This window comes from Hemitrygon akajei, chromosome 12 (genome assembly GCF_048418815.1).
Source record: "Hemitrygon akajei chromosome 12, sHemAka1.3, whole genome shotgun sequence".
Classification (NCBI taxonomy): Eukaryota; Metazoa; Chordata; class Chondrichthyes; order Myliobatiformes; family Dasyatidae; genus Hemitrygon; species Hemitrygon akajei.
Genome location: NC_133135.1, coordinates 72411160 through 72427025, shown reverse-complemented (window position 1 = coordinate 72427025; position 15866 = coordinate 72411160). Strand labels below are relative to the sequence as shown.

The following is a 15866-nucleotide window of genomic DNA, read 5'->3' as shown; positions in this document are numbered from 1 at the left end:
TCTTTCACCTTGATTTGCATTCTTCATAAATAATAGATCTAATTTTCAACCGCAGTTCCAAAACAAATAGCATTTCTGCAGAGCTCAGTCAGAAGAGATGAAACACAAGTGCACTTTACCAGGCAATGGATAGCAATGGGAATGTTGACATGTGGGGAACAAAAAAGATACGGCACCTTTTAAATAGAGGAACTCGTCAAATAGAGACGGCAACAAAAAAAATCTAGAACTGAAATATAACAGTGGTTAAGAGTGAAAGAATAAGAGCGGAAAGTTTTGGACAAAAATAATAAGATGTTTCCTTATTACACAAATGATTACATTTTTGAATGACTGAATTGGCTGCAAAATGCTATGAGATGTCCTGAAGTAGGGAAATACATTTTATAACCATCTCTCAAATATAATCTTCACGAACAAAGCAAGTCAGTGGAGCTTAGGGATATGGGCAATGATACATGCAAGCTCAAATTGTCATTTACTACACCAGTGCTGGTAGCAGAATTTTTCTTTTTAAAAAGGACAAAAAGCAGAGGCGTGTTCATAACCACAAGCTTCAGTGTATATTTCAGCTTTACTAATCATTGAAGAAACTTCATCATAGTTACACGATGAGGAAACCATCTTGCTTGTGCATAGTTAAGGTTGAAGAGTTACAAGTACAATTTAAATTATTATGGAGAGCTTGGACCCTAACAGAATATTGTTTCCTGTGAAAGAGCAGGAGCAGGTGCAAGTAAATGAGAATTTTAGGAGTGTTTTTTTTATTTAACAGATTAATCACTCAGGTGAAGATTTCAAAATTAGTTTTGTTTTCAAGATTACTCCCAGTATTGTATAGCAAAATGGTAACTAAAGCAGTTCAATGTTCATATGAAAGGAGATCTGGGTGTATATACTGAGGTAAACATGCAGGTTTCCTTATATTTGTTGATAGCCTGATGAGTGCATCTTCAATTCCTGTTCAGTTTTTAACAATAGCATCAACTGTTAAAGCTTCTAGGATCCCCTGAAAAGGTGTGTACCCAGCACTAACATCAGAACAAAAGTTCAAATTATACCACTGCATTTGGGAAATTCCAAGTAATTGAATAAAGTCGTTCAAATAGAGAAAAATAATCAAGAATGAATATCATGAAGTTTATAGATTACACACAAAATCTACCTGATTCACTAATTGCTTTGAGGAAAGAAATCTGGAAGATACATAACTCTAGAAAGGGGTTCCCAACCTGGGGTCCATGAACCCCTTGCTTTACAGTATTGGTTCATGGTATTAAAAAGGTTGGGAACCCCTGTTCTAGAACCATAATGCTGCGGTTCATTCCCTGCACCAAGCCATTATAAAGTTGAATAGAATGAATCTGAACCAAACCCAAATACAATAAACTCAACCCTGCACACAGAACGTAACACTATCCTTTTGGTGATTATCACTAAGTTCACTGAGCTTCCCAAAAGAGTAGTCAGGAGCAAAGTTGTCATGTTCCTGAGGATAAGTGAATTGTAAATGTCAAAACCAGTGTGAATTGTAATGTAAATGTAAAGTGAATTGTAAATGTCCTGAAGAAGAGTTTCAACCCAAAACATCAACTGTTTATTCATTTCCATAGATGTTGCCTGACCTGCCGAGTTCCTCCAGCATTTTGTGTGTGTTGTCATAACTAATAAATCTTTTAGTTGGTTGAGGATATTCAGGGAGATGAAAATGAAATGGAAAGATGGAGTTAAGATTCAGTTATGATTTAACCCAAAGGTGGAAAAGGTTCAGAGGGCTGAATTGGCCTCTGCCTGTTCTATCCCAATATCACCAGTCAATAGATGTGATCAACTTTTTTTTAGTTCTGCTGCTGACAATAATAAAAAAAAAATACTCCAATTAGAATTATGATATAATATTCTGGAGATCCATCACAACTTCTCTTACTTGTCCACCAACTAAAATTATGGCCATGGGGGCATGCATGCTTGGAAAGAAATTAAGGCACATGAGAAAAGAATTGCACTACAAAGTAATGAATCAATATTAAAATAAGGCACCTGTCATTAATCAAACAAAACATTTTTTTTTAAATATTGCTCTATCTGCTATAATTGCTTTAGGTTACATCTGAGAGATCTGTTCAGTGACTTCATTCATCTCTGCCTTGTCATAGCTACCTAGGAAAAACTATTACATTATGAAAAAGTTAATCATGTTTCAAACCTGGTCTCTGAAGTCCTCTGGGAACTTCCAAGCAACCACTGGATCTGTAAATAATTGACAGACAGTATTAATCAGCTGTGAGGGAATAAAGCCTGGCACAGTCAGACTACATTAATATTAAAACAGTTGCTAGTTTCAACTTTTCAGGCAAATACTGAAGCAGTCTTCCAAAAATCACTGCACAGTATGTCCACATTTCTATTTACAGCACAGCCCCTTTGTATTTAACATCTTTTATTCAAATTGCTTCAGGTATATTAATAAAACAAAGAACAGCTTGTTCTTCGGTCTAGAGCAAAGATGATTTAATTACAAAAATTTTAATTTTCAGTAAAATGCACATAACTTCACAAAGCTTAACTGTGAATTTGCAGGCTGTTCTATAAATATATGTTACAGAGAACCACAATATAGTATAGAGCAAGCCCCAGCCTACAATCGTCATAAACCAAATCAAATGTGCCTGTCATGGCCAGAAATTTACTGGGAAATGCCAGCAGCTGCAACTAAAATTGCCCACATTTCTCACTTCAATCACCATGAAATACAGGAATACTGAGTGAAAGTATGCCTCCTGAACTCTCTGACTGCTCTTTGCTACTGATTCTATTGTGTGATGGCATCAAATTCCACTTGCACTGGAAAGATGTGATGGCAGGGCATAAGCTTGTAGGAATCCTCCAGAACTTATGTGGGGCAGTCAGACCACAGGATTGGAGTAGGAACATCATGTCCATTTGAGCTTATGGATAGCAATTGTTACAAGGGTAACAGGATAATAAAAGTTATTTTTTCTGAATATTTAGAAGCACATTGCATTTGCTTTTAAATTATTACTATAGATAGATAGATAGATAGATAGATAGATAGATAGATACTTTATTCATCCCCATGGGGAAATTCAACTTTTTTCCAATGTCCCATACACTTGTTGTAGCAAAACTAATTACATACAATACTTAACTCAGTAAAGAATATGATATGCATCTAAATCACAATCTCAAAAAGCATTAATAATAGCTTTTAAAAAAAGTTCTTAAGTCCTGGCGGTAGAATTGTAAAGCCTAATGGCATTGGGGAGTATTGACCTCTTCATCCTGTCTGAGGAGCATTGCATCGATAGTAACCTGTCGCTGAAACTGCTTCTCTGTCTCTGGATGGTGCTATGTAGAGGATGTTCAGAGTTATCCATAATTGACCGTAGCCTACTCAGCGCCCTTCGCTCAGCTACCGATGTTAAACTCTCCAGTACTTTGCCCACGACAGAGCCCGCCTTCCTTACCAGCTTATTAAGACGTGAGGCGTCCCTCTTCTTAATGCTTCCTCCCCAACACGCCACCACAAAGAAGAGGGCGCTCTCCACAACTGACCTATAGAACATCTTCAGCATCTCACTACAGACATTGAATGACGCCAACCTTCTTAGGAAGTACAGTCGACTCTGTGCCTTCCTGCACAAGGCATCTGTGTTGGCAGTCCAGTCTAGCTTCTCGTCTAACTGTACTCCCAGATACTTGTAGGTCTTAACCTGCTCCACACATTCTCCATTAATGATCACTGGCTCCATATGAGGCCTAGATCTCCTAAAGTCCACCACCATCTCCTTGGTCTTGGTGATATTGAGGCGCAGGTAGTTTGAGTTGCACCATATCACAAAGTCCTGTATCAGTTTCCTATACTCCTCCTCCTGTCCATTCCTGACACACCCCACTATGGCCGTGTCATCAGCGAACTTCTGCACGTGGCAGGACTCCGAGTTATATTGGAAGTCTGATGTGTACAGGGTGAACAGGACCGAAGAGAGTACGGTTCCCTGCGGCGCCCCTGTGCTGCTGACCACCGTGTCAGACCTACAGTCTCCCAACCGCACATACTGAGGCCTATCTGTCAAATAGTCCACTATCCAATCCACCATGTGAGAGTCTACTCCCATCTCCGTTAGTTTGTGCCTTAAGATCTTGGGCTGGATGGTGTTAAAGGCACTAGAGAAGTCAAGGAATGTAATCCTCACAGCACAGCATATTTAAAACTTGAAAAATTCTTCAACTGAATTTTAATAGTTCTCCCTAACCTTTGAATACCTCTAAATTTCAGAAAAATTCCAAGTCACTGACAGATTTAACAGTTGTCCAAGCCAAGGGGCACAAAAATGTTTAGAAGCAGTCTACAGATCAAGCAGCATCAGGAGGGAACAAAACTGAGTCCACATTTCAAGTCATGTTTCTTTCAACAGATTTCAAAACAAGCACGTTTAGAAGCTGCAGAAGGAAAAAGTGGCAGAAAATGAGGTTGCAGACCAAAACTGTTATTGCAATATCATTGCCAAAGTCACTTCAATAAATTTATCTGCATCCTAGAGATACTTACTCATTTTCCTCTACCTCTACCCCATCTGTAAAATAAAATACGCTAATGTTTGCCAATGTAATGATGGGTCATTGATCAGAAATATCAAACTCATTACTGCCTCCAATGATGTTGCTTGCCCACTCAGTGCTTCCATAAGGTTCTGATTTTCTATCAGTTTAGTCCTGTTCTGCAGCAAGCGGATAAGATGTTGCACGCCAAGCTCCTATAGCTGTTCAGGGGTTCACTATTTTGAATCAGAGTAGCTTCAGCAAGTCAACATGGATACATCTAGAAAATGGAAGTCTGCATTTATCACAAAGGATAGTGACGAGCAGGGTTGTTCCCCGCTGCTAACAAGTTCTAGCCATTATATCAATAATACTTAGAAAAAGGATTGCTTTCATTCTTTTCTTTTTAAATCACACATACTGACAAAAAAAACCCTGCGGTTCCAAAGAAGCAGAGCATTGATAAAAGTTATTGCTCCAAAAACAATCTAGATTTAAGTAGTACAGCCAAAATTCACCAAGATGAAATCCCAATTTTAACTCCTCTGGAATTAGAAAACTAGTTCACACCTAAAATTGGGCGGGAAAAAAAATCACATTATATATTTAACAATACATATCCCAGAGATGAACTTCTACTACTTCATTCATGCCAAACATGACCTTCAATATTTTTATGTGGGCGCGAGGCTCTGTGAAATTTAAAAGGTGTTAGTTTATGAAGCGAGATACATACTGTGGCTTTGAACCAATGGGCCCCAAGACATCCTGTATGTCATTATAGGCAGCAGAGTGAGATGATACATTTGAAGTGTCTCCACAAACCCCTAACATGTGCAAGGGAGTTCATTTACAAAATTGCTGGACATCAGATGTAACTTGAGCTCCAAACTGTCCGATGAAAACATTCAGTAAACAAAAAAAACCTGAACATTAGTAACATACCATATAAAACAAATTCCACAAACTACAAGAAGAGGGTGGAAATGTAACCACTAATACTGAAAATCAAGGCTCTTCATGGCAATATGCACATGACTTTTATCCATCCACAAAATGTAAATGGAGAAAAGTTTCAAGACACAGCTTTAAAATAATTTTCCATGCAGTTGCACAACTGGTCAAATTTATGACCTGTTCTAAACAAACAGTGAAAACGCTTTACATTGAACCACCAAACAAATGTACGAATTAATCTTTCATATCCCCATTGCAAAATTGCATCATCAGTGTACAAAGATGTTTCTTTACATGCTGTGACAATTGTCTGACTTTAGCTCCAATGACAACAATCTGTTCTCAAATAATCAATGAAAAAAACTGACCCCTTTGCTATGCTATAAGTTAGATTAAGCAGTCAATTATTTACTTGCAGTATACAAGAAAGAAAGCAGTGTGCCTCAGTACATTTACACTATTATTTAAAACATCAGCATTTTGCATGATATATTTGTAAAGAAATCACATTCTGTGTTATTTGACAAAGCTCTCAACACATGCAGCTGAACTTGCCTTTATTCTGTCAGTGTGTACTCACAATGGCCAAAAATATTCCATCTCCCATAAGCAATTAACTTTCCAGAAATGCAAAAAAAAACTACACAAAGCTAATCACCCAGGTGAGGAGAAGATAATTATGTAACTAAGTTGAATTATCAACATTGAACACTGCACTTGGTGGAGTTGGTTTCATGAACAACATTTTCCAATCAAAGGATACTTCTATGACAGAAGAGACTAAACTCCTTTGCTTTTAAGCACCCACTCCAGCCTATGTAATGCACAGCCAAGTGGTTCTGTGGATGATGATTACCCCAGTTCTATATCTGTAAAACTGAATACCATCAATTTTAGGTGAATGTGAGGGTACTATAAAACCCTGCAAGCACAGGCATCAAATATAGTTAAGGCTCTTGGTAAAAGGAAACTTGTACCATTCGTGTCTAAGTGCGTAATATCCTTCTGGTGTTCATAGCACACATTCAATTCTAACATCAATTTTTAGATTCCAAATCTCAATGAACTGCCTATGTTGAATACCTCTAAATTAAAAGTTGAACCAATGTATAAATCTGGAGCAGGTGTTTCTCCCCCTGCAATGCAATCAGTGATGCACAAAAATGAATTATTTATAACACTAGAGGATAACTCCAATAAACTTCATCACATTTCAAAACTGGTGCTGGGTAACTTTCACCAAAGCTGAAGAACTACAAATAGCCATTGGCCACTACCATCAACCCAAGAATTATAAGAGTTGCTGCTGACAGCTTAATAGACTTAGTTAATTGCAGCAATCTTAGAGTTTTATTTCAATGGCCATAAAAGTGGTGGTAGAATATGCACTAGTATGTAAAGTGGAACTGCACTGCAAACAACCGTATCTTCATAAACTATTGTAATTCTGCCAAATTTATGTACAATAGAACGAACATGCATAATTTTATCCCCAGAAGTATGAACATGCAAATTCATATCCATGTTCAATGAACAACAAAATTTCTCCTTGGCACACAAGCAATTGCGCAATATTTCACTGTTTGCTTTAAAAATATTGAAAACAAATCAGTAAGTGCCAGCTAATGATGAAGTTACAAAACAACGTAACATCACCAAGGTATTAGATCTCACTAGTGGCACATCTCATAGAGCTTCTCATATAATTATTCTTAAGTGAAGTCACTACGGATGCTATAGGACAAGAGTAGTTTCATGACTGTTAGATTTGGCAAAATAAAGAACTACACATAAAAATGCAATAAAGACAAAGTAATAAAATAATAAATCTGTAATTATCTTATTACTAAATACAATGGATATCTGTAAATCATGACTGTCAAAACACAGCCTATATATATTTTGCTGCATGTTATTTTGAAAAAATGTTGCCAAAGACAGCAGAATAATGTGGTGATTTAACACTTCATTTACAGGCATGGTATATTTAAAAATACAACAGATTTCCATGAGAAAGTGACTTGGATGTTACACTCAGATGATATTGTACGAATCTCTAACTTTACAGCATCATTACAACAACAACAGAAACCGAACAAACTGATTACCATGGCCAATTTGTTTGAGTCCAGTGATCATCTCAACCTGCCAAAGTGGCAAAGTCTTCCAGTGCCATTTATTTGTTGTGTGACAAGTGCAATATCAGCTTCCTAACTATTTTACCCATGTCATGCAGCCCTGTGTGATATGTAGCATGCCTGGTGTGTGAAGGCAAAGGATACAAACAAAACATCTTTAAATTACCCGGTTCAATCTTCCCAGAGACTTGTTGTCAAGAAGGACTGCTGTAGGTCTAATGTTGTTGTGAGCACCAGCAGTTTATTAGGCTACACTCATTCTTTTTCTGCATGTTATTTTCAAAGGGGCACTCCAATAGCATGGTGCCCTCTACAGGACATTTAGGATCTATGAGGCAATCAAATGTGTACCTCTTTTAACTCTGATTCCTTCAATTAAGATAGTGAATTTATTACCCAATCAGATATAAAAAGCAATTTAAAAGAAAGAAAACAGCTTGAAAGTAATTTTTTCAAAGTAATTCCCAATTTTTGAAATCAGAGGACATACTTGGAGTCATAGAATCAGAATGAGAAAGGGGTTTATCATCACTGACATATGTTGTGAAATTTGTTGTGCTGTGGGAGCAGTACAGTGCAAGACGTAAATAAATTATTTTTAGTTATATAAAAAAGAATCATCAAGAAGTGTGAGGAACAGTGTAGTAATGCTCATGGAGCATTCAGAAATTTGATGGTGCCCAACAGGTCCATGCCAGCCAAGTTTCCCATCTAAGCTAGTCCCATTTGCCCAACATGAGGAAATCTGCAGATGCTGAAAATTCAAACAACACACACAAAATGCTGGTGGAACACAGCAGGCCAGGCAGCATCTATAAGGAGAAGCACTGTCGACATTTCGGGCCGAGACCCTTCGTCAGGACTAACCAAAAGGAGAGATAACAAGAGATTTGAAAGTAGTGGGGGGAGGGGGAAATGCGAAATCATTTGCCCATATTTGGCCCATGTTGCTCTCAAACTTTCAATCTGATGTAGTTGTACAAGTGTTTTTTTTAAAGTATTGTTAATGTACTTTGCTCAAACACTTCACCTGGCATCTCAATCCATACATTAAATAAACAGAATTTCATACATGGTTCATGATAAAACATTATTGACTGCTCCCTGAGAAGTGATTTGGATCCGCTCCCAATGCCTACCAGAGCAACAGGTCCACAGCAGATGCCATCTCTTTGGCTCTTCACTTAACCCTAGAACATCTGGACAACATAGATGCATATATTAGGATGTTCTTTACTGACTACAGCTCAGCATTTAAAACCATCATCCCCTCAGAGCTAATCAATAAGCTTCAAGACCTTGGCTTCTATACTTCCTCTGTTTCCTAACTTGCAGACCCCAGTCAATTCAGACTGGCAACAACATCTCCAAATTTCCATCAGCACAGGTGCACACAAGACTGTGTGCTTAACCTCTTGCTCTACATGCTACATACTTAAGACTGTAAATCTAAGCACAGTTCCAATGCCATACTTAAGTTTACTGACCACTCCATTGTCACTGGGAGAAGCAAAGGTGGTGACTAATCTGCATATAGGAGGGAGATTGAAAATCTGGCTGAGTGGTGTCACAACAACCTCTCACTCAATGTCAGAAAAACCAAGGAGCTGATTAGTGACTTCAGGTGGAGGTAACCAGAGTTACACAGCCAGTCCTCATCCGGGAATCAGAGGTGGAGAAGGTCAGCAACTTTAAATTCCTTGGTGATATAATTTCAGAGGATCTGTCCTGGGCCTAGCAAGTAAGTGCAATTATGAAGAAAGCCTCTGCTTCCTTAGAAGTTTGCAAAGATTCGTCATGACATCTAAAATGTTCACAAACTGCTGTAGAAGTCTGGTGGATAGTATACTAACTGGTTGCATTCCTGTATGGTACGGAAACACCAGTGCCCTTGAACTGAAAATCTTATAAAACGTAGTGGATATGACCCAGTTTATCACAGGTAAAGCCCACCACAGCACTGAGCACATCTACACAGATCACTATTGGAGGAAAGCATCAAGGACCTTCACCACATAGGAGCTGCTCCTTTTTCGCTGTTGCATCAGGAAGAAAGTACAGGAGCTTCAGGACCCACACCACCCAGTTCATTTATTACACTTCAACCATCAGGCTCATGAACCAGTGGAGATAGCTTCACTCAACTTCACTCCTCCCATCACTGAACTGTTCCCACAACTTATGGTCTCACATCTCAAGTTCTTAATATTTATAGCTTATTTATTTATTAGTATTAATTCTTCTTTTCTTTTTTGTCTTTTGCATGTTGGTTTTTGGTCCATCTTGTTGGGTACGGTCTTTCATTGATTCAATTATGTTTCTTGGATTTACTGAGTATTCCTGCAAGAAAATGAATCTCAGGGTTTTATATGGTGAAATATATGAGTTTTGATAATAAATTTACTTTGAACTTTTGAACCCACTGCACACACTAAAACAATGTCTTCCTCAGAGAAATCTTCCAGATTTCTACATTTATGTTCCCATTCTGTTTGATGCCAAATTTGCAAAATTAATGGGAATGCTGTTAACTTCACCATTATTTCTGCAACTAACTACCAAAAAGCTGCTTAATTGCAAAATTTTGTGTTGACTTATGAGCAATTTGCAACATATGGTGAGTATTTTCCTCAATGAAAACGACTGTTTATTTAAGTACACATGATTATTGTGTACTGTCAGGTACCATGTTCCCAGCAAATTTTAAGTCATTGCACCCAATTAGAACACTCCAGTTAGCAAGCCAATCAATAATACTGTACACAAGTTATTTATTGTGAACATACATGGAGTGTATGACTGTGGTCTTCTGCTGCTGTTGCCCATCCACTTCAAGGTTTAACATATTGTGCATCCAGAGATGCTCTTCTGCACAGCACTGTTGTAACAAATGGTTATCTGAGTTACTGTTGACCTCATGTCAACTGGAACCAGTCTGGCAATGTTCCTCTGACCTCGCTCAATGCAGTGGTTTTCACCCACATTGCCACTCACTGAATGTGGTTTTTTTTTGTTTTTTTGCACCATTCTCTGTAACTTTTAGAGTCTGTTATGTCTCTGATCTGCTGAGATCCAAGAGATCAGCAGTTTCTGAGATACTCAAACCACCTCATCTATTCTTCTCCATTCTGATGTTTGATTCAAACAACTGAATCTCTTGACCATGCTTACATGCTTTTATCGACTGAGTTGTTGCCATATGATTGGCTGATTAGATATTTGCATTAACAAGCAGATATTTAGGTGTAGCTAATAAATTGGCCATTGAGTGTACCAGGGAACTGTATATATGGCTAGAGATCAGGCTAAAGTTTCTGTATGTTATTGCATTGAAATATGATGGAGGCTTTCATAAAAATCAAGAATTTTGTTTGGGGTCAGCAGAGAAAATTGATTCTTTCACAGTTTGTAATAAGAACAAAATGAAGGTTATCACCAACACAACATTTTCATTTCCACTTGGAATTTAGTTAGGATATGGAATAAGGTTCAAAGCTCAAAGTAAATTTATTATCAATGTACATATATGTCATGATATACAACCCTATACTTGTGGGCAGACTCAATAATTCCATAATAATAGCCATAATAGAATCAATAAAATACCACACCAACTTGGGTGTTCAACTAGTGTGCAAAAAAAAACATACTGTGCAAATACATAAAGAAAGAAGTAACAATAATAAATAAATAAGCAATATATATTGAGAACATGTGATGAAGAGTCCTAGAAAGTGAGTCTACAGGTTGTGGGAACATTTCAGTGATGGGGCAAATAAAGTTGAGTGAAGTCATCCCCTTTGGTTCAAGAGCCTGATGGCTGAGGGATAACTGTTTTTGAACCTGGTGGTGTGAGGAAATGTGAAACATTTCAGGAAATATCATTCATAATTTCAAAAGAAACTGGTTGAATATTTAAACAAGCAAGAATATTTAACTGAGTGAAAAATTTTAAAAATTATTCATTGGCTACTGCTGAATGGGAGTAAATTAATAACATTTTCTTACAGCTAGACAAACAACAGTAATGCTTGTTCCTCCACTGTGTAATTTTATGCTATTGCCGCAGTAGGCAACCAAGAGAATTTACAATTAATTGTAAGTCCTCAATGTTGCCATTGCAAGAAAAAGTATGAGCACCTCCAAGTTTTTGGATGGGGAAAAAAGTCAACTACAACAAGAAAAGTTATAGATTATTTTGATACACAATGCATTCCAAAGATGCTATTCTAAATGGGATTATCATATTTGATATTACTCATTCATTTAAAAATGTGCATCATTATGCAAACTGAAAAAAATATTACAAGCTCTCAAGTAATAGTTAAAATGAAGCATAAATGTCAGTAAGTAGTCTGTAATTCTGCAATCAAATGTCACACATCTTGCAGTAAGTCAGAGATAATATGGTTTCAAAGATAAGAGTATCACAGATGATGATACATTGGAAAAAAGAGCACAGAGTTTTGTTTCTCCAGGCTAAAAAATCTGACAGAAGTAAAGCCTGAGGGATAATAACTTGCTATATTTTCAACAAGAGTTGAAGAATTTGATGAGAACTCAAACTGAAGTACAACTTCATTATAATCTTATAACAAAGCACCAGTTTGAATAATCCCATGGCAAAATTTGATTTATTCAACGAAAATTTGTGTCGCTGAGTTCAGGACAGAATGAGGAAACTTGTGGTGATGAACGTGTTAAAGAATTAGCTAGATCCCTTCACTAGAGAGTTCAGCAAGTCAATCACAACTCTGAAAAACATCACCACCAACAAGTTTGCTTTAGGTAAACCACAAATAATATGAAGCAATCCTTGCTGTACACACTCAATTCAAGCAGGTATTTCCTCAGTTTTGGTATCAAGCAGTAGAAAATCAAAGCAACTGGACTTGCTGTGTTGTCTACAAGATGTTTTGCCACTCATCTGAGAGGCTTCCTCAGTGGTTAGTTTAACAGCTTAAAAACTGGAAAAGCCGATAAACTCCCCACCATGGATCAGAGCTGAAGAAGGCTTTCGGATGAGTGGCAAAACATCTTCTAGATAACACAGCAGGCCCAGTTGCCTTGATTTATTACTGCTTCATATACAACAACCTGAATAACGGAGAACCTTTATAGACATGTGCTTAGCTTTTGGCTGCAAACAACCTTCAAATCCTGTTATAAAAATTTACACGCCATAATACTTTTTGCTGGTTGCCATAAATATTGATTTTTGAAGTCTAGCATAAAGCCATAGAGAATTATAGAGTAATATAACACAGAAACAGGCTCTTCAGCACATCAGATGGAGATGAGATGGTGTACAGGTGTAAGACAGATCAGCTGGTTCAGTGGTGTCATAACAACAACCTTACACTCAGCATCAATAAGACCAAGGAATTGATTGTGGACTTTAGGGAAAGTTGAGGGAATAGAAACCAGTCCTCATTGAGGGACCAGCAGTGGTAAGGATGAGCAGTTTCAAGTTCCTGGGTGTCAACATCTCTGAAGACCTATTTTGGGCCCAACATATTGATGCAATTACAAAGAAGGCATGACAGTTGTTATAGTTCATTGGCAGTTTGAGATCTGGTATATCACCAGACTCTAGCAGATTTGTACAGATATACAGTACATGGAGAGCACTCTAACTGGTTTTATTATTGCCTGGTATGGAGGGGCCACTGCACAGGGTCAGAAATGGCTGCAGAAAGTTGCAAACTCATGCAGTTCCATCAAGGGCACCTTCAAAAGATAATGCCTCAAAAAAGGTATCCATCATTAAAGACCCTCATCATCCAGGACAAGACCTCTTCTTATTGCTACCATCAGGGAGGTACAGGAGCCTATATACAAGCACTCAATATTTTAGGAACAGCGTCTTCTCCTCCACCATCATTTCAGTATTGACAGTGAACCCATGTACACTACCTCACTGTTTCTTATTTGCTCTATTTTCACTACTCATTTTAATTTAACAGTTACAGTACATATAATATTTAATATATGTGTATTATTTATATTTTATATATTATATAATTATAATGCATAATAAATAATAGTAATTTCTGTTTATCATAAATCACACTGTACTGCTGCCACAAAACATCAAATTTCACAACATGTTCCAGTGATATTAATCCTGATTCTGATCGTCTGTTTTGAACCGTTGTTCATCCTAGTTCATTCAACCCACATTCGGACCATAGCCCTCCACACCTGTCCCATCCATGTACTTATCTAAAATTTTCCTAGATGTTGCAGTTGAACCTACATCCACCATTTCAGTTGATAGTTCATTTGCACCACCCTCTGAGTGAAAAAGTCCCCCTCAGGTTCTTAAATATTTCACTTTTACCCTTATCCTATGACCTCCAGTTCTCACTCAACCTCAATGGGAAAAAAACCTGCATGCATTTACCCTATTTATTCCCCTCATTATTTTGTCTATCACTATCAAATCTCCCTCGATTCTCCTATGCTCCAAGGAATAAAGTCATAACCTATTCAAACTTCCCTTATAACTCAAGTCCTCAAGTCCCAGAAAAATCCTTGCAAATGTCCTTTGTACTTTTTCAAACTTATTGATATCTTTCCTGTATGTAGGTAACCAGACCTGAACACAATAGTCCAAATTTGGCCTCACCAGCATCCTAACTTTTGAAGGCAATACTTTGATTTATGAAGGCCAACATACTAAAAGTTTTCTTTACGATCCTATCTACCCATGACGCAATTGTATTACCAGATCACCAGTCCTCAATGTACTGCAGTTCACTGCGTAAGTCCTACCCTGTTTGGCCACCCAAACTGCAAGCCCTCACACTTGTCTGCAATATATCCTATCTGCCATTTTTCAAACTAGTCTAGATCTCACTGCAAGCTTTGATGGCCTTCTTCACTGTTCATTAAACTCTAAATCTTGTTGTCATCCGCAAATTTGCTGATCCAGTTTACCATGTTATCACCCAAATCATTAATATAAATGACAAACAACAACAGACCCAGCACCGATCCCTGTGGCACACAACTAGTCACAGGCCATCAGTCAGCGCAATTACCACTTTCTGGCTTTTCCCACTACGTCAATATTGAATCCAATTTACTACTTCATCTTGAAAGCCAAACAGCTGGACCTTTTGGACCAGCCTCCACCTGTGTCGGGATTTGTTACAGGGCTTGCTAAAGTCCATGTCGACAACACCTACTGCCTTTCCTTCATCAACTTTTCTGGAAAACTGCTTGAAAAAATATATGATTGGTTAGACATGACCTACCACAAAATAAGCCATGTTGACTATCCCTAATCAGGCCCTGTCTACCTAAATGCTTATATATACTATCCCTTAGAATACCTTCCAATAATTTACCCACCACCGATGTCAGGCTCACCAGTTTACAATTTCCCAGCTTATTCTTAGAGCACTTCTTGAACAACATTAGCTATCCTCCAGTCCTCTTATGGATAAGCCCATTTTAAATACCTCCGCTAGGGCCCCTGCAATTTTTGCACAAGCCTCCTGAAAGGTCCAAGGGGACATTTTGTCAAGCATTGAGGACTTATCCACTCTAATTTGCCTCAAGACAGCAAGCATAACCTCTTCAGTAATACAGATATGTACCATGAACTCACTACTGTTTTGCCTCAGTTCTATAGACTCTGTGTCGGTCTCATCTACTTGCATTGTGAATTGTGGTTTGTTTGTATGATGCATGTTCTACAAACAAAACACTTAAAGTGCCATGCAGTTTCCTGATAAAATTTCCTGATAAGAGAAATGGCTAGTCAGCAAAGCTGTCAAATAAATTGGAGGGAATGTTGATCTCCTCCATCTCTTTTGGATCCATACATAGATGCTGATCTTCAAGTGGACCAATTCTGCTATGCTTTTGTTCTAATATATATGTAGAAGCCCTTAGGATTCTCCTTACCTGTTTGCTAGAGAAACCTCATAACTTCTATTCACCCTCTTGACTTCCCTCTTAAAAGGTTATTAAGAGAGAAATCACAATAGCCTAATAAACCAAACAACCTCAAACTCTCCAGAGAGTCTCAACAGGCCCCACTTACTTTTTAAGAATCTGGTTCACACTATCTTAGACTCCGCAGAAAGCATCTTTACATTTTGTTTTATTAAAAGCTATTTGTTAACCTTGCTGTGGTTGACTGGCCAACTATAAAATATGATCTTGAGTAAAGTTGTCCATTGAGCTGAGTAACTT

General features: G+C 37.7%; 1 protein-coding gene across 2 annotated transcripts in view; it reads right to left on the bottom strand.

Moving 5' to 3' along the window:
- The window catches only part of dennd1b (DENN/MADD domain containing 1B), a 328593-nt gene that overhangs the window by 212438 nt on the left and 100289 nt on the right, over positions 1–15866 (bottom strand). For both annotated transcript variants that reach the window (XM_073063504.1, XM_073063505.1), the window contains exon 3: positions 2207–2250. In XM_073063504.1, the coding sequence (XP_072919605.1) occupies positions 2207–2250 (44 nt within the window). The remainder of the gene's footprint in view (positions 1–2206; positions 2251–15866) is intronic.